The sequence below is a fragment of the Chionomys nivalis genome, chromosome 3 (genome assembly GCF_950005125.1).
Source record: "Chionomys nivalis chromosome 3, mChiNiv1.1, whole genome shotgun sequence".
NCBI classification, from domain to species: Eukaryota; Metazoa; Chordata; class Mammalia; order Rodentia; family Cricetidae; genus Chionomys; species Chionomys nivalis.
Window position 1 is genome coordinate 88,359,564 of NC_080088.1, and position 20,889 is coordinate 88,380,452.

General features: G+C 47.1%; 1 protein-coding gene across 6 annotated transcripts in view; it reads left to right on the forward strand.

Moving 5' to 3' along the window:
* Positions 1-20,889, forward strand: part of Smurf1 (SMAD specific E3 ubiquitin protein ligase 1) — a 112,338-nt gene that overhangs the window by 57,397 nt on the left and 34,052 nt on the right. For all 6 annotated transcript variants that reach the window (XM_057763720.1, XM_057763717.1, XM_057763718.1 and 3 more), the window contains exons 2-6: positions 14,759-14,797; positions 16,367-16,475; positions 18,061-18,194; positions 18,353-18,418; positions 19,597-19,672. In XM_057763720.1, coding sequence (XP_057619703.1) covers positions 14,759-14,797; positions 16,367-16,475; positions 18,061-18,194; positions 18,353-18,418; positions 19,597-19,672 — 424 coding nt within the window. The remainder of the gene's footprint in view (positions 1-14,758; positions 14,798-16,366; positions 16,476-18,060; positions 18,195-18,352; positions 18,419-19,596; positions 19,673-20,889) is intronic.

Here is a 20,889-nt window from a genome sequence, read left to right on the forward strand (position 1 = left end):
TCGGTGTGAGTTGTTTGTCTGCTTTTTGTGGTTTCATTTGTTGTTCTTTTCTTAAAAGCGTTAGTTCATTTGTTCACAATCTTTGGGTTTGTTTGGATGTTTGTCCGTCTGTCCATCCATATGAATTTGTATGAGTCCTCAGGCATGTGGAGGCCCAAGGTTGATGTCTGGGATTAACCTCTATCCTTTCTGCCTCATTCATTGAGGCAGAGTCTATGATTCCAGCCCAGAACTCACTTAGGTGGCCTGTTAGCTCTGAGGATCCCTGTCCTTCACCTTCTGAGGCAGGAATTGCAGGCTGGCTGCCATGGCCACCAAGCATGTTCGCCAGTTCTGGAGATCTGAACTCTGGTCCTTAGGGTTATGTGACGAGTGCTTTGACCATTGAGCCACCTGCCCAGCTCCCTTGCTGGTTTCTAATGGATGAAATTTACCTCTGTACTTTGAGGTAGGATTTTGTGTCCTTCAGCTCTTAGTTCCAGATCCTCTTTCTTTTTAATCCAAGAGCTGCTGCAAAACTTAAAAAAAAAAAAATCCCCTGATGCTCGGGTTGATTTACAGATGATGGAGCCGGTGTTTCTCTTCTGTGCCGTGACTTCTGTGGGAGAGTTTAGTTCCTAGTTCTGCATTCACTCCACAGTTGGTCTCTCCTGCCTCTCTGTCAAGTGCACGAGAAGCAGGAGGAGGTGTTCTGTTGATGTGCTATCCTTCAGTCACCCAAGACACTATCCTGGGCACCAACCTTCCCTCCTGGGACCTCTTCTGCCCACATAGACACAGCATGCCAGGAGTGTTGCTTATGAGGAGGGAGCTCTGGGAACGTGTGGAGGATCTTTGTCATGCTGCCTTCATTATACAGTGAGGTGGTGGATGGCAGCAACGGCACCTGTCAGCTTCCGCCTCCTCATCCGGGCCCCCATTCCGTAGGAAGTGAGACTTAGGGTACCAGCATGCTCACAGACCTCCCCCGCTCTTGGTCTGGGATTGAACCAGGGCTGTGCAGAGGAGACAAACACATTCTCAGCCTGTTGGCCCTTTTAGATGAGAAAAACAGCAGGGCTAGCAGGACAGGCAGAGGGACATCGTCAGCCCCCGTGCAAGCTATTTTATGAATCAGTTTTTGAAAGAGTAGCTGTTGAGGACAGGCTTGGCTGCTCAGTATCACTTTGCTCTCATTGACTTGAATCTCATTCCCTTTTCAGTTACTTTGTTTTCTTCTGTGTATTTATGCACCAACCTGGAGCAATGCCACGGTCAGCCTTTGGAGTTGGCTGATGGCGAGAATCGTAAATGGCGTATTAATAACCCGAGCAGAGACTGCAGAGGGGGAGCATGCGCAGCATTTGGTGAATGGCTAAGAAGCCAACAAGAACACCAGCTCCTGGCCCTCCCCTCTCTTCTACAAAGTCACTAATACTTTAATTGAAAAGTAAGATTTTTCTCATGCATGTTTTTTATATAGTTATTTTGAAGGAAATTTAAGGATTACTGCCTTAAACAAAGCAAGAAAATTATGTTGTATTATTTACCGTCATTCCCACATTTTTTAAAAAACAACCTCATGTAACCCAAGCTGTCCTTGAGCTTGCTGTGTAGCTGAGGTTGACCCTGACTGCCAGTACTTCCATCACTTCTGCTTCTGCTGGGACTGTAGTATGTACAGGTGTGGATGTTTGGTTTTGAGACAAGATCTCACTATGTAGCCCTAGCTGGCCTGGAACTCACTGTGTAGACCGGGCTGGCCTCCAGTGTACAGAGGACCCCTAGCCTCTGCCTTCTGAATGCTGGGTTCAAAGGCGTTGTCCATTATACCCAGTAAAAAACTTTTGTGTGTGCCCATGTATTCATGCATTTGCTATGGTGTGGGTCTCAGGGATTGAACCCAGCTCATCAAACTTGGTGGCAGATGCCTTTACTCACTGAGCCATTTCACTGACTTCCCTTTTAATTTCCTTTTTTTTTTTTTTTTTTTTTTTTTTGGATGCAGTGTCTCTTGTAGCCCAAGCTAGATTTAAACTCATGTCATCAAGGATGATCTTGAACTCGTTCATTAGGGGAGGGGAGGTTTCAAGACAGGTTTTCTCTGTGTAACAGCCCAAGCTGTCCTGGAACTCACTCTGTAGACCAGGCTGGCTTCGAACTTCTAATCCTCTTTCATTCAGCTTCTCATGCTGAAATTGCAGGTGTGTCCTCCATGTCAGGTTTATGCAGTGTTAAGGGGTCACCGCATCATACAGTAATGCAGCCATCACAGAGGAGCAATTTATCCTATCCTCCAAAATAAGCCTGCATTGTTTTTGTCAACAGACTTACTTGTTAAGTATATTTTAGTATTCCCAAATTACTGGGCAGATAATAGAGTCCGTCCCACACATCTGGAAGCTTCCCCAGTTCACACTAAACATGAGCAAAGCTAGTAGAGCCTGCCCCACACATCTGGGAGCTTCCCCAGTTCACACTAAACATGAGCAAAGCTAGTAGAGCCTGCCCCACACATCTGGGAGCTTCCCCAGTTCACACTAAACATGAGCAAAGCTAGTAGAGTCCGCCCCACACATCTGGGAGCTTCCCCAGTTCACTCTGACCGTGTGTGCTCTCATTATAACCAGTGACCCAGTATTAATGCATTGTTGTTGGAAGGAGTCCTTGCTGTGTTCAGGTTTCCCTGGTTTTCAGGATGTTTCTTTATTTTTTTTCGATTTTCGAGACAGGGTTTCTCTGTAGCTTTTGGTTCCTGTCCTGGAACTAGCTCTTGTAGACCAGGCTGGCCTCGAACTCACAGAGATCCGCCTGCCTCTGCCTCCCGAGTGCTGGGATTAAAGGCGTGCGCCATCACCGCCCAGCTTCAGGATGTTTCTCTTCACTCCTTGGGCTCCTCGTGCAGGGACAGACTTTCAGCCTTGTCTTGTGTGGGGCCTAGCAGTTTCCAGAGGAACTAGCTGGGTACTTTGTGGACTTACTCAGCTGGAGTTATTGAATGTCTTCCTCACTGTGAGACTGTAGGAGGCAGACCCCTGGGGCACCATTGTCACCCAGCATGTCACATGATGCACTAGCAATGGGACTTCACAGTGCTGACACTTATCTGGCTGCAGTTGATTGTGTAGGTTCTAAGCCACCCCCCCAACCCCACCCCACCCCACCTCGCCCCCAATAAAGGCATTCTGTTCTGCTCCTTCCACACCTGGTACCGCTTTGGTGGAAGGCAGTTCTGCAGTGTCCGGAGGGCGGAGTCAGCCTCATTGATTTGAGGTACCTCTGTACACTCGGGATGTCTCCCCTTTATTACTCTACTGCCTCATTTATTTATCTCTGTATGAATAGACTCACAGACATTGATGGCTCTGTTTTAGGGAAAGCTTACTATCTTGTTTAATTGTGGAGAATGTTCCAGGCTGGCCATTAGGAGCTATTACATGACTCCTCAGCCCTTGTGGACTTGATACTACCAGTATGAGCTGATCTCCCTTAAATTTTAAAAAAAATTTCTTTTATTATTTTGCAAGTATGAGCTCTTGGCTTCCATATAGGCCTGTGTACCTTGTGTGTGCAGTACCTACAGAGACTGGAGAGGTGTGGGAAATTGGACCCATGTCCTCTGGAAGAGCAGTCAGTGTTCTAACTGCTGAGCCATCTTTCCAGCCCATTGACTTGTTTGTTTGTTTGTTTATTTTTTAATTTATTTATTTGAGATATTGTCTTGTTGTGTTTCCCAGGCTGGCCCTTAACTCCGGTGCTTAAGTGGACCTCCCAGCAGGCGGGGTTGCAAACATTTGTGGCCAAGCCTGGCTCCTTTGGTATGCAGTGTGCACTGAGGTTCATCTCAGTGGTTCCTAGGCCTCATCTCTTATTTGTTGCACTATGACCCTTGAATGATACTGTGAACATGTTAGACATGCATACTTCATGAATGCATTTCCACTGACTGTGGGTATACCACAGGGTGGAACTGATGGCTCATGATCATCAAACGGAACTTTGGAAGGATGTTCTCATTCTGTCTTTGACCACAGTGTTTTGAATTCTTTAATGTTGTGACACATTGTCCCGTTCTGAACACTCATTGTTAGTGCAACAGCAGACCTCAGCGACCTGTTACGGCCTTCACTCATAGAGTAGATCAGTTTAAAAAAGCCTTAAAAAAATACATTATTTACCTTTTGGGGAGAGGGATGAGTGTGCCATGATGTGCTTGAGGATGACAGGCAGGTTGTCCTTGCAGGTCCCCGTGTTTGGATTCTGGTCCTCAAGCGTGGTGGTTTCATCTGCTGAGCCATGGCCCCAAATAGATCAGTGCTGATCAGTCATTGGCTCTGCTGGGACATCTTGAGTGGTGGCTTTCATCTCTGAACTGTTTGTTCTCCTGTCTGCTTTGATGTATGCCGCCTGACCTGCTCTCTGGTTTGAGTGACAGCTGCCTAAATAACTCTACAGCATGTGAGAGTGCCCAGATGAGCTTCTGTAGGAAGAAAGGGCAGAGGAACTTGTTCTAGAAGTGACGGACTTTTGGGGTTTTCATGGAATGTATGTGCTTTTATGGAATGTCACTTTGCTGAGCCTGAAATCCAGATGCAGCCGTCTTGTCTTCTATGTGTGAATTTATTAATGTAGTTAGTATGCAGGCTAATGAAATGGAACAGCCTCTGAGAGAGAATTCTGTCAGCGCTGTTTCTTGCTGTTGTTTACCTACCCTCACCCCTGTTTGTGTTTTGACTTGTCTGATGATATTAGGGACTAATGCACTTAGCTTTTATCTGTGAAGTCATCCAGCCTTCCCTTCACTCTCAGCATTTACCACCTTGTTTGAAAAAGAGCCATGTCTGAGGTGCACCCGCAGTCACTGGGAGCCAGGGATGGTGGCGCATGCCTGTGGTCCTGGTACTCTGGAGGCTGGGGGCTGTGGGATTCCCCTCTGTATGCTATGAATATGTTTTATTACCATTGGTTATTAAAGAAGCTGTTTTGGCCAATGGCTTAGTAGAGTAAATCCGAATAGAGTTATAGAGAAAAAGTAGGCGGAATCAGGGAGATGCCATATAGCTGCCAAAGGAGAAAGCCGCCAGCCAGAACCTTTAGGCCACAGCCTCATGGCGATACACAGATTAATAGAAATGGGTTAATTTAAGATGTAAGAGTTAGCTAAAAATATACCTAAACATTGGCCAAACAGTGTTGTAATTAATATAGTTTCTATGTTATTATTTGGGTTTGAGCATTAGGAAGCGAACAGTCTCCGCCTACAGGGGGCTTCAAGTTGTAGTCCAGCCTGGGCTAATAGTGAGAATGTTGTTTTAAAAACAAACAAGAGTGTGGTCAGTCGGGGGGGGGGTTTGGATTAAAGAGAGTGTTCTCCCTGATAACTCTGGGATAGTTCAGGGGGTGGGATTAATCTGCTAGGGTGGTGTTGAGAGACAGCTAGGGCTTTAATGTCTGTGCTTTTCTGGAGGGTTTAGTTTTCTGCTTTACAACCGTAAGAGGCCAGTCTGAGCCTGAGAAGTCAGTTTTAAGCAGTTGGTAAAAGTAAAAAACAAAAAACTGAGAGTGATCTTAGTTCGCCTGGGGCCTGGCAAGGACAAGCAGCCTTTGTGTGGCTCCCGCTGGTGTCCTCAGAGCTCGCATCAGGCCTTGGCGTGTGGCCCACCTCCAGTAGCTTGTCGGTTAATTGTAAAAATACGTCGCTGCTCAGAACCCACAGCTCCTCCTAACTGTGGCTTATTAAGCCGTTTAGGGGAGCACACACTCCCCCAACTCCCTGCCTCCCACCAAGGTTTCACATAGCCTAGGCTAGCTTCCAGTTCACCACATAGCAAGGACATATAGACCTTGAACTTATGATCCCTCCGCGCTCCACCTCCCAAGCGCTGGCATTTAGGCCTGCATCATGCTGGGCCTACGTGATGCTGAGGATGGAACCCAGGACGTTGTGTATGCTGGGTACGCATTCCAGCAATTGCATCTCCAGCCTGAGCTGCTTAGGCTCCTAAGCCTTCGTTTTCTATGATCAGTTCAATGACTGTAGAGCAGTCCTGTCTCGTGGAACTCTGATAGTGGGTAGATATGTTGCGTGAACAGTGCCTGCTCATCCTGTGAGCAGTTAATGCATGTTATTTGCTGTGACTGACTCCACTGAAGGGAAGTAGATTGTATTTTTAAATTCTCACATAACAGGATGTGCCAACAGCCCAGCGCATTCCATTGATAGATTTCATTGAGTACTTCTGGCGGGGGCATGGATGGGTCAGATGGTTGTCTGGGCGACAGTCTGTTCCCTAGGGAGGTGTTGGAAGCACCTGCTTTGCAAGCTGCTCATTAGCTCCAGCTTGTAGAATTACCCTGAGCTTTTTTGGAGATAGGAGACAGCTAATGATTGGGGGATGCGTTGTTGGGATTAGTAAGCACTGCCCTCCATGTGGCATTTGAATTAGTGACATTGGGAAGGAGAAATAAACAAATTGCATGGAGACAGCATTCAAATCTGAATACTTCTGGGTTATAGTATTTAGTCAAAACTTTTTCAGACCCAGATCCAGAAAGACAAATATAATATTTATCACTCACAAGCGGCTTTTAGACATAAAGCGAAGAAAAACCAGCCTACGGGCCACAACCCCAGAGAAACTAGACAACAAAGAGGACCCTAAGAGATACATACATGGATCTACATAGGAAAATGAAAAAGACAAAATCTCCTGAGTAAATTGGGAGTGTGGGGGTCACAGGAGAGAGAAGGGGAGAAAAAAGGAAGGGAGGGGAGTGGAGAAAAATGTATATAGCTCAATAAAAACAATAAAAAAGAGAAAAGTGAAGCTAATAAAAAAATTTCTCTGACAGAACACAAGTTTTTATTCCTCTAGTACCTATAAATGTCCTGGTTTTGTTGACCACAGTTGAGACGACTCCCCCCAACCCCCCGAAACTCCGTGGGAGAGAGAGACAGAGAGATGGGTCCTGGGATGGTATTGGATACTTAGTTTTTGTTCTGTTGCTGTGACAGAACACCGTGACCAAGGCAGCTTATAAAAGAAAGCATTGAATTTCTGCTTACAGTTCCAGGCTCACAGAGTCTATGGTCGTCATGCCCGGGAACACAGGCGCAGGAAGGCAGGCATTGCGCTGGAGAAGTAGCTGAGAGCTTACACCTGAGCCACAAACACGCAGCAGGGAGTGGGCGAGTGGGTGCTAACTGCAGCTTGCTTGAAACCTCAAATCCCACCCCCGGTGACACACCTCCTAATCTTTTCCAAATGGTTCAACCAACTGTAGACCAAACAATCAAATCTACGAGCCTATGGGGACCATTCTCATTCAAACCACCGTGAATGGAATTGTCCTACTGAGACAGGCTCTACGTGAAACTGGCTTCTCATCTTCCAAGTCTGGAGTACAGTCAGTGATGCTTGGAGGAAACAAAGACAGGAGCTCTGCAGAGTGTGTCCTGAGAAGACAGCTTCTTTTCCCAGGAAGGGATCCAAGGGATTAAAAAAGCAGCGTTTAGGGGTTGGTGTAGAGCATAGCTCAACAATAGGTGCCTTCCCAGAATCCCTAGGGAGGGGCTGGGGCGTGACTCAGATGGCTTGTCTGCCTCGCACAGACCTTGGGTTCCATCCTCAGTAAACTTTAGAAACCCTGCAACTCAGTTAGGAGTTTTCCTAGAATTCATCATCCTGAAAGATCCTGGGAGAGCATCCCTTAAGGTGTAAAAATGGCTCTGTCAATTCAATTTTTTTTTTCTTTCAAAACAGGGTTTCTCTGTGTAGTCTTTGCTGTACTGGAACTTGTTCTATAGACCAGGATGGCCTCAAACTCAGAGATCCGCCTACCTCTGCCTCCTGAGGGCTGGGATTAAAGGTGTGTGCCACCAGTACTTGTTCCTCAACACTTCTTTTTTTTTTTTTTGATTTTTGAGACAGGGTTTCTCTGTAGCTTTTTGGTTCCTGTCCTGGAACTAGCTCTTGTAGACCAGGCTGGCCTCGAACTCACAGAGATCCGCCTGCCTCTGCCTCCCGAGTGCTGGGATTAAAGGCGTGCGCCACCACTGCCTGGCCCTCGACACTTCTTAAAAAGTTCCAAATATCCTTGGGATTTTGTTGCATCCTTTAGATGCAGTGCACCTCAGGTTTGAAACTGCAGAGCATTCTTGTTAGTGCCGAACTCTTGTCACTAGTGCCTGCAGCTTTGGCAGGATGCAGGGCCACCAAGCTTTGAACCCCAGCCTTGAGGAAGACGTCATGGGATCCAGTGTGTCATTGTGGGGACTAACAGATATATTGCCTTCATTCATTGCCGGACTAGCAGCTATTTCATTCATCTCAGCGTTTATGAAACACTGGCTTAGGCTGGGCCCTGTGCTGTGGTCAGAAGACAGTCTCTGCCCTCTTGGGTCTATTTGTTAGCGTTACAGGGAACTGTACTGGGTTATCACCTAGTCCGTCTGTGTAGCCACTGTCTCTAAAGTCACTTCTGTGTACCAGGCATTACAGCCGGCCATGGGGACATGCCTGGAAGAATAAAATCATAGCCTTCTCTCTGGTGCAGGCTACAGGGCAGCAGGGGATTTGGTTTCAGCCTCTGAGACATAAATGGTGGTGCCTGGTGATGAGGCAGAGTGGGTTAGGTTTCCAGGTCTGGAGAGATTGGCTTCCTGGTACTAGGGTAGACAGCATAATCCACTGAGTCAGATGCTTTAACCCACAGAGGTGGAGAAGGAATCCTGCCCTGGTCTTATGCTACCTCATCCTGTGAGATCGAGTAGAAGTGCTTTATAAAAAACTTGCAATGTGCACACGCTCATGCGTTATGTCCTCAAATGTGTGTGGAACTCAGTTGTCTTCCACTGTGTGGGGCTTGGGGTTTGAGTTCAGGTTGTTGGGCTTGCTAGCAGGTGCCTTTTACTCACTGAGCCATCTCTGTGGCCCAAAAGTGCTTATTAAGTGGTATAGGTGCCCACAGGTGGCAGTAGTAGGTAGGAGGCCGTGGGGCAGGCAAGAACAGCTACCTCAGAGCCAGCACGGAACCCAGGCAATCTTGCTACAGCAGCTCCACCTCACCTTACAGGTTCTGGGGCATACGTGCAACTCAGTGCTCCGTACTCCATGGCAGTAGTTCATAGGAGCTTCTGTTCCTTTGTAGCTTGATGCATGTAGAACCCAAGTTTTCTCAGTTAGTGGCATCTGAATAGTTGGAATGTTTGTGTTTGTGGAGAAGTTGCTGAGGGCTGGGGAGCAGTGTTTGCTAGGTCACTCATGCAGGTCTGCCCATGCTGCAGTCTGACGTCACGAGTCTGTTTAGATATGAGCAGCAATGTGATCATGTATGTTTTATCTATCTGTTAATTCATTCTTGCTTCTTAAAAGAAGCACTTATTTTTAATTGTGTGCGCACACACAAGCGCACATGCCCTTGGGAGATGCAGGAAGGCATTGGACCCCCAGAGCTAGCTAGCGTTACAGTAGCTTGTGTGGCCTGCCTGAGGTGGGTGCTGAAAACCAAACTCAGGTTGAGGACCGGTATGTGCTCTTTCCCACTGAGTCACCTCCTCAGTTCTCATCTTTGTCTCTTACTGCACAGTTGCAGATTTCCTAAGTTTGTATGAGAATTTACAAGTTAGTGGCTTTGAACATCAGGATCTCATCCCCTGCCCTGAACAGAACTTCTGTTCTTTGTGGTCCTTGTCACTTAAAGACTGTTTAATTTTAGATTTGTGGTATGGGCTCACCCTGTAGCTTGGGCCAGGCTGGAGCTTAAAATCTCCGACTTCCACCTCCTGAGTGTTGGGGATTAGAGGCTTGAGTGATTTATGTGGCGCTGGGGATGAACCCAGGACTTCTTGAGCCCTGGGCATTCTCTTCCAGCAGCTGAGCCACATCTCATGTTCTCTAACAAAAAATGGTAGTAACAAGTTAATAAGCTTTGCAATGATAATTTTTTGGGAGGGGTTGGCACTATTATTTTTCTTTTTTCCTTCTTTTTCATGAGGCCCCTGTTTTGCGTGTGCATGCCATAGCCATCGCCACAGCCAGACCGTTTCTAAAGGCAGAGGCCTTCAGAGAACGCACGTCAGTGGGGTGACAAGGCCTCCTATGTTAAGAGTGTTCAAACCTTATGTTTTGTTTGTTTTGTTTTCTTCCTCTTCCTTTTAGAGGCAAGCTCTCCCATGAGGGAGGCCTGTAACCCTTGGTCCTCCTGCCTCTACATTGCGCCCATGTCATCATGCCCCTTTCAACCATGTGTGCCTTAAAATGCAGTTAGGGGAGGATGGGCCGCTGGCGGCTAGAGCATCAGTTACCAGGCCGGTCGAGGCTTATGTCGATGTGTGTATCCATACAGCATGGCCAGGGTGTTAAGGTTAAAGCTGCCAGTGTTTTGTTGTCTCATTTAATTAAAGGACACTTTAAGGTGGAAAAATGACAAAGGCCTAATGTCAGAATGTTTTAAAGACTAGTTGGGTTTTGTCTGTGCTCATTGGCAGCCAGAGGGATGCTGGGGTAACCCCGGCCCGAGTGAGGCTTCATGGGGGAAGCGCCTGGCAACCAACCTGAGTAGCCATACTTAAATGTACAGAAGTAGAGGCTAAGGAAGAGTGGGAAAGTCATGTGATGTGAGGGGACGGAAAGCCTTAGAACACAGGGAGAAGTATCATGTAATACAGAGTTCTAGGCTCTTGGACATGATGTATGTTTCAAAGATGGACCTATGGCCAGGCATGGTTGGGTTGTGCACACCTGTAACCCTAGCACCTGATGGAGCCGGAGGCAGGAGGATGGCAAGTTCGGGATGAGTCTGGTTGCAGAGTTCCAGGCCAACTTGGACTACACACTGAGACTACATGGTGGCCTACACACATGAAAAGCTTGGTGCAGTGGTACATGCTTGTGATCTCAGTGCTTGGAATTTGAAAACATGTTGGCAGATATCCAGGCTGCTGCTAACTAGTGTAGCCAAATCACTGAGTTGTAATTCAACAAGAAACTCTGTCAGAAACTGAGGGCCCAGTGAGATGACTTGGCTGGTCAAGGCACTTGCCCTGCAAGTCCAGAAGACCTGAGTTTGTTTCCCAGATCTCATGGAAGGGTGGAAGGGGGAGTAATTACATAGAATTTTCCTCTGACCGCCACACACTTGCTGTGACGTGAACAGTCTTGTGTGCACACACACACAGAGAGAGAGAGAGAGAGAGAGAGAGAGAGAGAGAGAGAGAGAGAGAGAGAGAAATACTTAAAAACTAGTAAGAGATTGAAGAACACAGGGACATAGGGCCATCAAGCTCTGGCCACTGCATGCATCTTGCTCATGTGCATGAGAACCCACACACATATGCGCACACACACACACAAACAGTGCATATTGATATATATACACACAGAAAATGACAGAGTTAGGAGCCGCCGAGAAGAAAGATGGTGAATTTTGATATTTAAGAGGAAGAGAAAGCAGTAAAGAGAATGTAGCAGGCAGCCGAACACCACAGTACCTGTAATTCCAGCACTCGGGAAGCTGAGACAGAATTGTTGGCCATGAGTTTGAGGCCCCAGTGGGCTGTGTAGTGAAACTCTATCTCCATAACAGAAAAAATTTAAAGTTGCAGCATCAGTTTCTAGAAATTGAGACTAGGAAACTAATAAAATACGAAAACAAGTTTGAGCCTTTCTTAGCTCCCAGTCCTGATCTTGTGTCTTCACAAATAGCCCTTTTGTGAGCGAGGCTCCTCTCCCAATTTTATATACTCAGGAACATGCTGTTATTACTCTTACTGAGGCCACGGCTTGGGAGAGCTGTGAAATGTGCTTAGGAAACCATGGGATTCAGGAGAGGGGACTTGGGGCCAAGGTCAAGGGCCACATTAGAGTTGGGTGAGCCCTGCCTGGTGCTGCACACCTGTACGGGGTAGAAAATAGGACTAGTAATCCCAGCCTTGGGAGGTAGAAGCAGGAGGATCTGGAGTCCAAAGTCATTCCCAGCTATATAATGGGGTCAAGACTAGCTTGGACTACCCAAGACGCAGCCTCAAGGAAAACCAAAACAGAGAACGGAGACGGCAACAGCTGCACAGTGGCCTGCTCTGGAAAATAACTGAGTTTTCCATGAATTAATTTCTTTCTCTTCACTTTTTTTTTTTTTTTTTAAATACCAGTTCTCATATAGTCCACATTGGCCTCCACATTGGCCACACAGCTAAGAATGACCTTGAACTCCTGATCCCTCTGCCTCTTCCTCCTGCTGCTAACATTACTGGCCGGTACCAGCACACAGGGCTTATGCAGTGCTAGGGATCAAACCAACCGAGGGCTTCATGCATGCTAAGCAAGCACTCTGCCAGCTGAGCCCCGGCCCCGGTCCCTTGCCGTGTAAATGTCTTCGACTCATTGCTGTGTCCCTACAGCCCCAGTGTGAGTAGAATATAAATGGAAACAAGGGGCAGAGCCAGGCGTGATGGTGAGCACATTTAATCCCAGCACTGGGGAGGAAGAGGCAGGAGAATCTCCTTCAGTTGGAGGCCAGCCTGGCCTACATAGTGATCCTGTGGTAAAGGTGGCCTCTCTGTATACGGTGACTTTTTGCATTGTAGGAAGAGTGAGCATCCATTACTCCATATCCCTCCTGTGGAGGGAGGCAGAGGAACCAAGAGAGGATGGAGATTGCAAATTGGCAGCCATTATTTTAGCAGGAGAAATTCTGTTTCTTTAAAGTAGACTCAGGGGCCCTCAGTGACCTGTACACAAACTGAGGCAAGTCTTTCCTCATGCTATCATTACCAAAACTGTCTCCATTTTATGATGTAACCAGATTCCACTGAAATGAGCTCTAAATGAAAACATCAGTAGCTTTGTAAATATGAATGATGATTCTTATTTTTGAAAAATGAGATCAGAATTACTCCATTCAGAAGTAATTGGGTGCCAGCGCCTCAGAAAACTGGGGCCCAGCCTTGGTGAGTAACGTTTGAGGCTGGTGAGGTAGCAGATGGGGGTGTCCTAGGTTCAGAGTTTTTACTGACAGATCTTAGGTAGCCTAGGCTGGCCTTGAGTGCGCCGTGTAGCCGAGGATGGCCTTCAACTCCTGACTCTCCCACCTTCACCCCCCAAATGCTGGGATTATGGGTGTGCATGTCTGCACCTGGCTTAGGGAGTTACTAGGATCAAACCCAGGGCTCTGTGTGTGGGGTGAGTTCATGCTTACTCTGGTCTCCTTAGGGAAAGTTAACATAGTACCGGCCTTCAGCTCCCACACAGCCTGTGGGTCCAACCATCAGAAGTGTTCAGAATTAGGCAAATTATCAGAGCCAAGAAACAGACCAGCTGTTGCCTTAGGCTGAAGAGTTGGAGGTAACAGAGGTGGTGTTAACGGGACAGCACTTCTTTCGGAGATGATAGAAAAGTTTGAAAATTGGTCCTGGTGACAGCTGTTAACCCCATGCGTGCAGGAACACATCAGGTTGTATGCTGTCTAACTGGAAGAACTGCATGGTGTGTGGATGAGGTCCCTACAGCTATTTCTTAAGAACTAAGTGGAAAAATACACAATGTGGTATGAATATAGACCATCTTATCCTTGAAAACTAGCAAAATTTGTGAAATAGTGCAACAGAAAAGTGCATTATGTATCTCCCCAGTGCTTCTGCCGTGTGGCAGCTATGTGGCAACGTATATCATCTATTCATCCATCATCCATCCTTCTGTTTGTCTGAGGCAAAGCTGGCTCAAGCTGGCATGACAGTCATTAACTAGCCCAGGTTGTCCTTGAACTCACGGTCCTTCTGCCTCAGCTTCATGATGGTTATGAGCCCTTCACTCATCCAGTCAGTTACATTCTCGCTGACACCACCACCCTTCTGCCTTCTTTGCAGAGTTGTTGCATTTATGTATTTATGTTGGGTATGGCGCAGGAGTCCATCCATCAGGTCTCTTCTTCCACCTGTGGGCTCCTGGGAATTGAACTCAGGTCGTCAGGCTTGGTGGGAAGTGCCTTTACCTGCTGAGTCCTCTTACCAACTATTCCACCTTCTTCTTCTTTTTTTTTTTTTTTTAAATTATTATGAGACTGGGTTTCTTTGTGTAGCCCTGGCTGTCCTGGAACTCGCTGTGTAAACCAGGCTGTCCTTGAACTCAGGATATCCCCCTGCCTCTGCCCCTGAGTACTGGGATTAAAGGTCTGCACCACCACCACCTGCATCCTGTACAACCTTAACATGCAGCCTGTTCCTTTTTTCCACAGCACTCTGCAAATAGCTCTGTATTTCCTACTAGCCTCCTGCTTTCTAGTCTTCGATGTACCAGAGTCTATGCTTGCAAAAGTCCAGGCTTGGTTGTAGATGAGTGGCAGATGTGTGCTTAGCAGATGCAGTGCCCTGGGTTCCATCCCCGAATGTGCATGCATACACACATGCACATGTGCACACACAAGGTGCCATTTATCACAATACCCAGAATGCATAGCTCCTTCTGTTGTTATAACTCCAAGGTAAATGCACCAAGCCTTTTTAAAAATTTGTGTTTATCTAGCTTTAAAACACACCAGTAATTCTGTCTCTGTGTTTATGCATTTAATGTTTCAAGCTTAAATTACAGCATTTAAATTTGTTGATTCCTCAGCTTGAGGAAAGATACTTTTAGATAGTTGCTAGGATGCTTGTCTAATGTGACACTAAGTTTGAGAGATCGCTGGCACATTAACTGGTGATTTTTTTCCCTCCCATTGCAAACACTAAATGTGATGGAAGTCTGCTCTATCAATGTTAACTCCCGTGTTTGTTTGTTTTCAGTATTATGTGCCAAGAACCTTGCAAAGAAAGACTTCTTCAGTAAGTACCACCCAGCTTTGCTCTTGTATAATGTGATTTATGTATTTCTGGAAATTATTTTTATGTGCGTGTGTGTGTCTGTATGCTCCCGTAGCATGAATGTGGAGGTTGGAAGGCAGCTGGCAGGAGTAGGTTCTCTCCTTTCACCATGTTGGTACCACCATTGGATTTAGAGCTTGTTGGCCCTGACATTTAAATTTTTACAAACCACTGGGTGTAGTCTTCTCAATGTCTAGGAATCTGGAGCTTGACCAACATCTCTCAGCTGCACACAGCCTTCATCTCATCCTCCATCCTAGCCATGCCCAGCCGTGGCCGTGGATCCTGCTTCCTGACCTGGTAGTTGGGAGAACCTTGCTCTCTGCTGGGAAGGGTAGTAATCTCTGATCAGGCATTTACGATGTAGTTGGCGTGACTAAAATTGCCAGTCCAGGTTTGCAAATTAAATCCCATTTTAAACTGTGTGTAATGGGAGGAAGTGTACAGAAGTAGGGGCTGTGCCCCTGTGTGTGCCTACGTTCGGTGACATCAGCACCCACAGCCCTGAAAACTCCCACTTCTAGTGCCCGGGGACTCAGTGCTTACTTGGCATTATCCACATTGTCAGGATGAGGAGACTTAAGCTTCATCCAAGTGGCCAGGGATCTCCAAAGTGGAGTGACTCACAACCAGTCTCTTTCTAAAACCTGCTGCCTTACCACTTGTCTAATGTTCTAAGCCTGTTGGATGCATATGCTAGAATTTAGGGATTTTCTCCAGTTAAGTCTTGGGGACTCCATGATGCCACAGCTAGCACAGGCAAAAGATCAGTCAAACTCCTGTGGACTGTGACTATTTGGATATTTACTTCATCATAGATTCTGTTCTTACATTATTCAGTCCCTTTATGATCATCAGTGATGGGGCTAGCTGGAGACAGGCGGCTCGGCATGTGTGTCCCAGCGCCCTCACGAGTCGCTCACCTGCAGCTCCAGTTCCAGGAGAGCCAGCACTTGTAGCCCTCACAGTAGACACACACAGACACACACACAGACACACACACACACACACACACACACTCTCACCACCTGCAGCTCCAGTTCCAGGAGAGCCAGCACTTGTAGCCCTCACAGTAGACACACACAGACACACACACACACAGAGACACACACACACATTCACCACCTGCAGCTCCAGCACTTGTAGCCCTCACAGTAGACACACACAGACACACACACACACACACACAGACACACACACACACACATTCACCACCTGCAGCTCCAGCACTTGTAGCCCTCACAGTAGACACACACAGACACACACACACAAATAAAAACAGTTTTTAAAATGTATAACTCGGCAGAGATGGGCGTTTGAATTTGAACTTGTTTTCATGTGTGAAGATGTGACCTTCTCCGAATTCTCCTTGCTAATGGAGACTAACCTTCAAAAAGAGACTAGTGAGGAGTGACCCATGCGGGCCCTTTGTCCCAACGGGTGATCTTGCTGGTCTCTCTGCAGGGAGGGTGCCACTGTGCCACCAGGTAGACTGATTTCATCTGGGTATGTCTGCTTTCTTCCCTGCAGGACTCCCTGACCCCTTTGCCAAGATAGTTGTGGACGGCTCTGGGCAGTGCCACTCAACCGACACTGTGAAAAACACCTTGGACCCAAAGTGGAACCAGCATTATGACTTGTGAGTCAACCTCCCATGAGGCTCTGGGGCATGAGGAAAGCAGGCGTGAAGTCATCTGAAGAGCCATCCTGGAGAAAGAAAATAGGGAGCTGACTTTCTGGCTGATGGCCAGAGGGCTGGCCACGCAGACTCATATTGCCAGCTTTACAGTTAATGCCCTGCGACGTTCTTGGCATTTGTTCTCATGGATTTTCATGGTTTGGTTCTTAACAGAGTGATGCTGTGACCCTTGGACATTTCAACTCCCTAGCCGTTTTTAGCAGAAAAACAAACAGAGCTATGATTCATGCCCCAGTCTGCTACATTTTTTTTTCAGTGAAACCTAAGTCTAGTTGTAGTTTTTGTCTAAAAAGTACATTAGCATGACCACATATTTCTGTTATTTTTTGAAAATGTTGACTTTTTTGGTACTGATATTTTCTCTATAACCCATTGAGCAGTTTTATATATTCATCCCAAATTTAGCATCATATTTTTATATGGACCCATGTCCCTGCGTAATGATTAGTAACACAGACTGCACTGTGTGCACATGCGTGGGTGGGGTTTTTAGTAGTAGCTGCATTTGTGATTCTCTTCCCATGTCTTGGACCGTACCTCTGTGCACTCTGGACGGATTTTGGGGGGTTGTATGGAGTCTCTTGTTGCAGACTAGTACTCTCTGTTAGGCCCAGCTCACTGCCCTCCAGAAGTGCTATAGTGTAGTTCGTTGCCATACACGATCCTGTCATGTGCTGGGCTTGGCGGTGCTGGCCTGTGGCTCTGACACTTTGGGAGGCTGATGCAGGAGCATTGTGAGTTGAAGGCCTGCCCAGTTTACAGAGCCAGTTCAATCTAGCTGTTCTGTGTGGAGATGTAATTCATGTGGACCAAAGTCACAACTCTACCAGAGTCCCGCACAGTGGATTGATGTTTGCACTGGGTTGACTTACAGGAAGGTGGGTGAGTGGTGACGTAGCCCAAGTGATGCCCCTGTTGCTCTCCGCAGCACGCACAGGCAGCGCAGCAGCTCAGAGTGTCTCCTCTCCTCAGCAGTCCTTACTGTAACCCTGGGATGAGGGGGAGGGCTTGTGAATTTGATAACTTTCAGGATTTCCTGAGACTTGTGAGTTTCTTATTTCCTGTGTTTTAATGAGATTCCTTTAGAATTTCCTGAGTTTAAGTCTTCCTCTGGTGTAGAATGTTTCAATTCCAAAGAAATTGCTTCACAACACCAGCCTGGGCAACTTAAACTCCATCTCAAAAAAAAAAAAGTTAAGGGTGGGATATGGGATTGGGCATCAGATGGCTAGGGAAGATCACTTTCCAGGAAAGGGTCCAGGGCAGGGCTTGGTGATAGAGCACGTGCTTTGACCTGTGGGAGGCCCTCGGCTCCATCTCTAGCACAATAAACAAATAAATAAAGGAAAAACAAATCTAGAATGCGTATTACGACATGGTTTCCTACACTCACGGCTCGTGTGTCTGGTTGGAGTCCTTTTCCCACGCTGAGTGAGACACAGCCAGCTCTACCTGCACTTCATGCATGTAAATGAAGCTGTCACAGTTCAGAAGTGCGTCCAAACGAGTTCATGTGCTCCTGCAGGTACGTTGGGAAAACCGACTCCATCACCATCAGTGTGTGGAACCACAAGAAGATCCACAAGAAGCAGGGGGCCGGCTTCCTGGGCTGTGTGCGACTGCTCTCCAATGCCATCAGCAGATTGAAAGACACTGGCTGTAAGAACCAAATGCTCTTGCGCCTCTCAGTGCGGCTGGAGAAAGCTTAGGAGGCATCTTTTTCTTTCTTTTATTTGTTTTGAATGCTGAATACAGAATTCCTGCCTTCCTCTCTAGTTGACCTTCCCTGGGTTAAGTTTTGAATTGTTTGTTTGCAGACCAGCGTTTGGATCTATGCAAACTAAATCCCTCAGATACTGATGCGGTCCGTGGCCAAATAGTGGGTAAGAATTTTCTCATCTGCATAAAGGGTGCTTTGACGGAACCCACCGTCCTGCTCCCAGTACCAATGGGGCACAGGCTTCCAGGGCAGACCACATCCGGGCCATCTCTCCAGAACTAAGCCTTTCCTCTTGTGTGGTTTTCATTCTTTTCTCCGGTTCCCTTCATCCTGTCATTGAAACTGAGTTCCTGTGACTCCAGTTGAGATGGAGGGTGTGATTTAAGAGTGTCATGCCAACTGCCACAAGAATGGACAGTTGGTGTCTGTATTGCCCAGGAGTACTAAGAGCTGAGGCCACATGTTGAAGAGTTGAGTTGGGATGGCCACATGTGCAAGAGCTGGGGTGTGTGACTTTCTCAGGGAAGCCCCTTCCTATGTGACAGAAGCAACGATGGCGTGTAACAACGCAGTGATGTGATTCTAGTCAGAGGGTTCCGTTGTGTGGAGAGAAAGAGTAAAGTGTGGACGGTGTTGGCTGGAGGCATTCTGATGGAATGACCTTTGAGCTGCCCGTCCCCTTGCCCACCCTGTTCTTGGCAGCGTCTTAGGGGAAAGCACACGCTGGCTCTGTGTACCGCGTGGACTCAGTGGATCAGCAGCCAGGCTGAGTCACTCTGCAACTCCAGATGCCTCAGATCCCAAGACAGCAGTGCATCCGCCCTGGAAGCAACTTAATAATGTTCTCACGGGCTGCATCCCCACCTGGAATCTCTTCTTCCCTTTGTGGAGGGATGTGTTGGGGGCAAAAACCAAACAACTGAAACCTAGGAGTAAAATGTCTTTCTTGTCCGTTCCAGTGAGGCCAGAACACGGATATTTCTTTAGATTGAGCTAGACTGTGGGCGCGGAAGGTGTCCTTGTACCTTCACTAAACATAAACCTGGTCTTCTTAAGATGGGAGCTAACATAATGGAATTAAATACTGTTTTATGGGGGGGCGGTGGGCATGAGAAACTCAGCGGCTTTCCTGCTCTCTGCTTTCAAGGACTATTGAAACAGTGTGTGGTGTGTGCAGCTGCTGGCCTGAGGTGCTTTGCAGTGGAAGCATTGGGGTGTATGTAAACTCAGTTTCTCCTTATGATACTGGACACGCTATAGGGTGTCAGTGGCTCACTGTGCTGCAGTGCAGGGATGTCGAGCATCCCTGGGTTCTAATGCAAGCTCTTCTTTCTATTGTAGTCAGTTTACAGACCCGAGACAGAATAGGCAGTGGAGGGTCGGTGGTGGACTGCAGAGGACTGCTAGAAAATGAAGGGTACGTATGCCCCCATGGTGCCAGCCATGGTCTTTCTCCCCATAGGAAGGACTCTGAGCCTAAAACTGCTGTGTGGATAAAACTGTTCCAGACTACGGTTTATGAAGGGAGGTGTAACTACCCCAGGGACTATCCCCCCAAAGATGCAGGAAATAACTCAGGGAGGTTCCTTCCAGCCTGAGGTAACAGTTGAGCTAGGTATGGTGGACTATAAAAAAAAAAAAAAAGCCCAAGAAACAGCTGCTAAAAGCAATATGGGACTCTGTTCACGCGTGTGCCGGCCAGAGGTCAACCTTGATGCCATTCTTTAGGAGCCACCCACCTTGGATTTTTTTTTTTTAAGATTTATTTTATGTGTATTGATGTTTTGCCTGCTTGTGTGTCTGTGTGAGGGTGTTGGATCCCCTATAACTGGAGTTACACCGTTATGAGCTGTCATGAGGGTGCTGGGCGTTGAACCCGGGTCCTCTGGAAGTGCTCTTAACCACTGAGCCATCTCTCCAGCCCCCACCTTGGATTTTGAGACAGGGTCTTTCACTGGCTTGGGACTCACCATTTAGCATAGCTGGCCTACAGTGAGCTACCTGTCCTCTCCCCAGTGCTGGGATTACCATCACACTCTGGGCTTTGTAGCAAGGACCCCCGCTGCTTGCACAGTAACCGCTCCACCAGCTGAGCCCTCGCCCCTGGCCCTGGACTTTGTTTCCATCATGATTTATAGGAGAAATCTGAAGTGGCTCATGTTTGATTTTATTTTTCAAAATTAATGTTCCTTTGTTCAGCTGCAATAATGGAGAAGTCATTGCCTTTAGAAAAGTGGTCCCTGCCAAAACACGTACGGTAGAATGGTCGAATGGTCGAATGTAGGAGCTGGACTGGCAGTAACCCGTGGTGGGGAGGGTGGGAGAGCAGCCTGCTGTAACTGGTCTTGGTAGACGCTCATTGTTTGCTCTTTCAATATAAGAGGCTTTTAAAAAGTATTCCATAGTAAGGGGAAGTGGCTCATTAAGGCAAATTGTTTTGAAACTGCTAGGGTGGGGGCAAAGGCTGTTTAAAAAACACTTAGAGTCATGGTATTTTTTGTAACAAAGGATTTCATCGTTGAGTAAAATAACAAAGAAAATGGAGTGTTTAGATTAAATCAAGAAAAATGAAAAGTCACCTTCTGCTCCACCTCTCTGTCATTTAGAGCTGTTACCTAGCGTGGCCCTGTTATT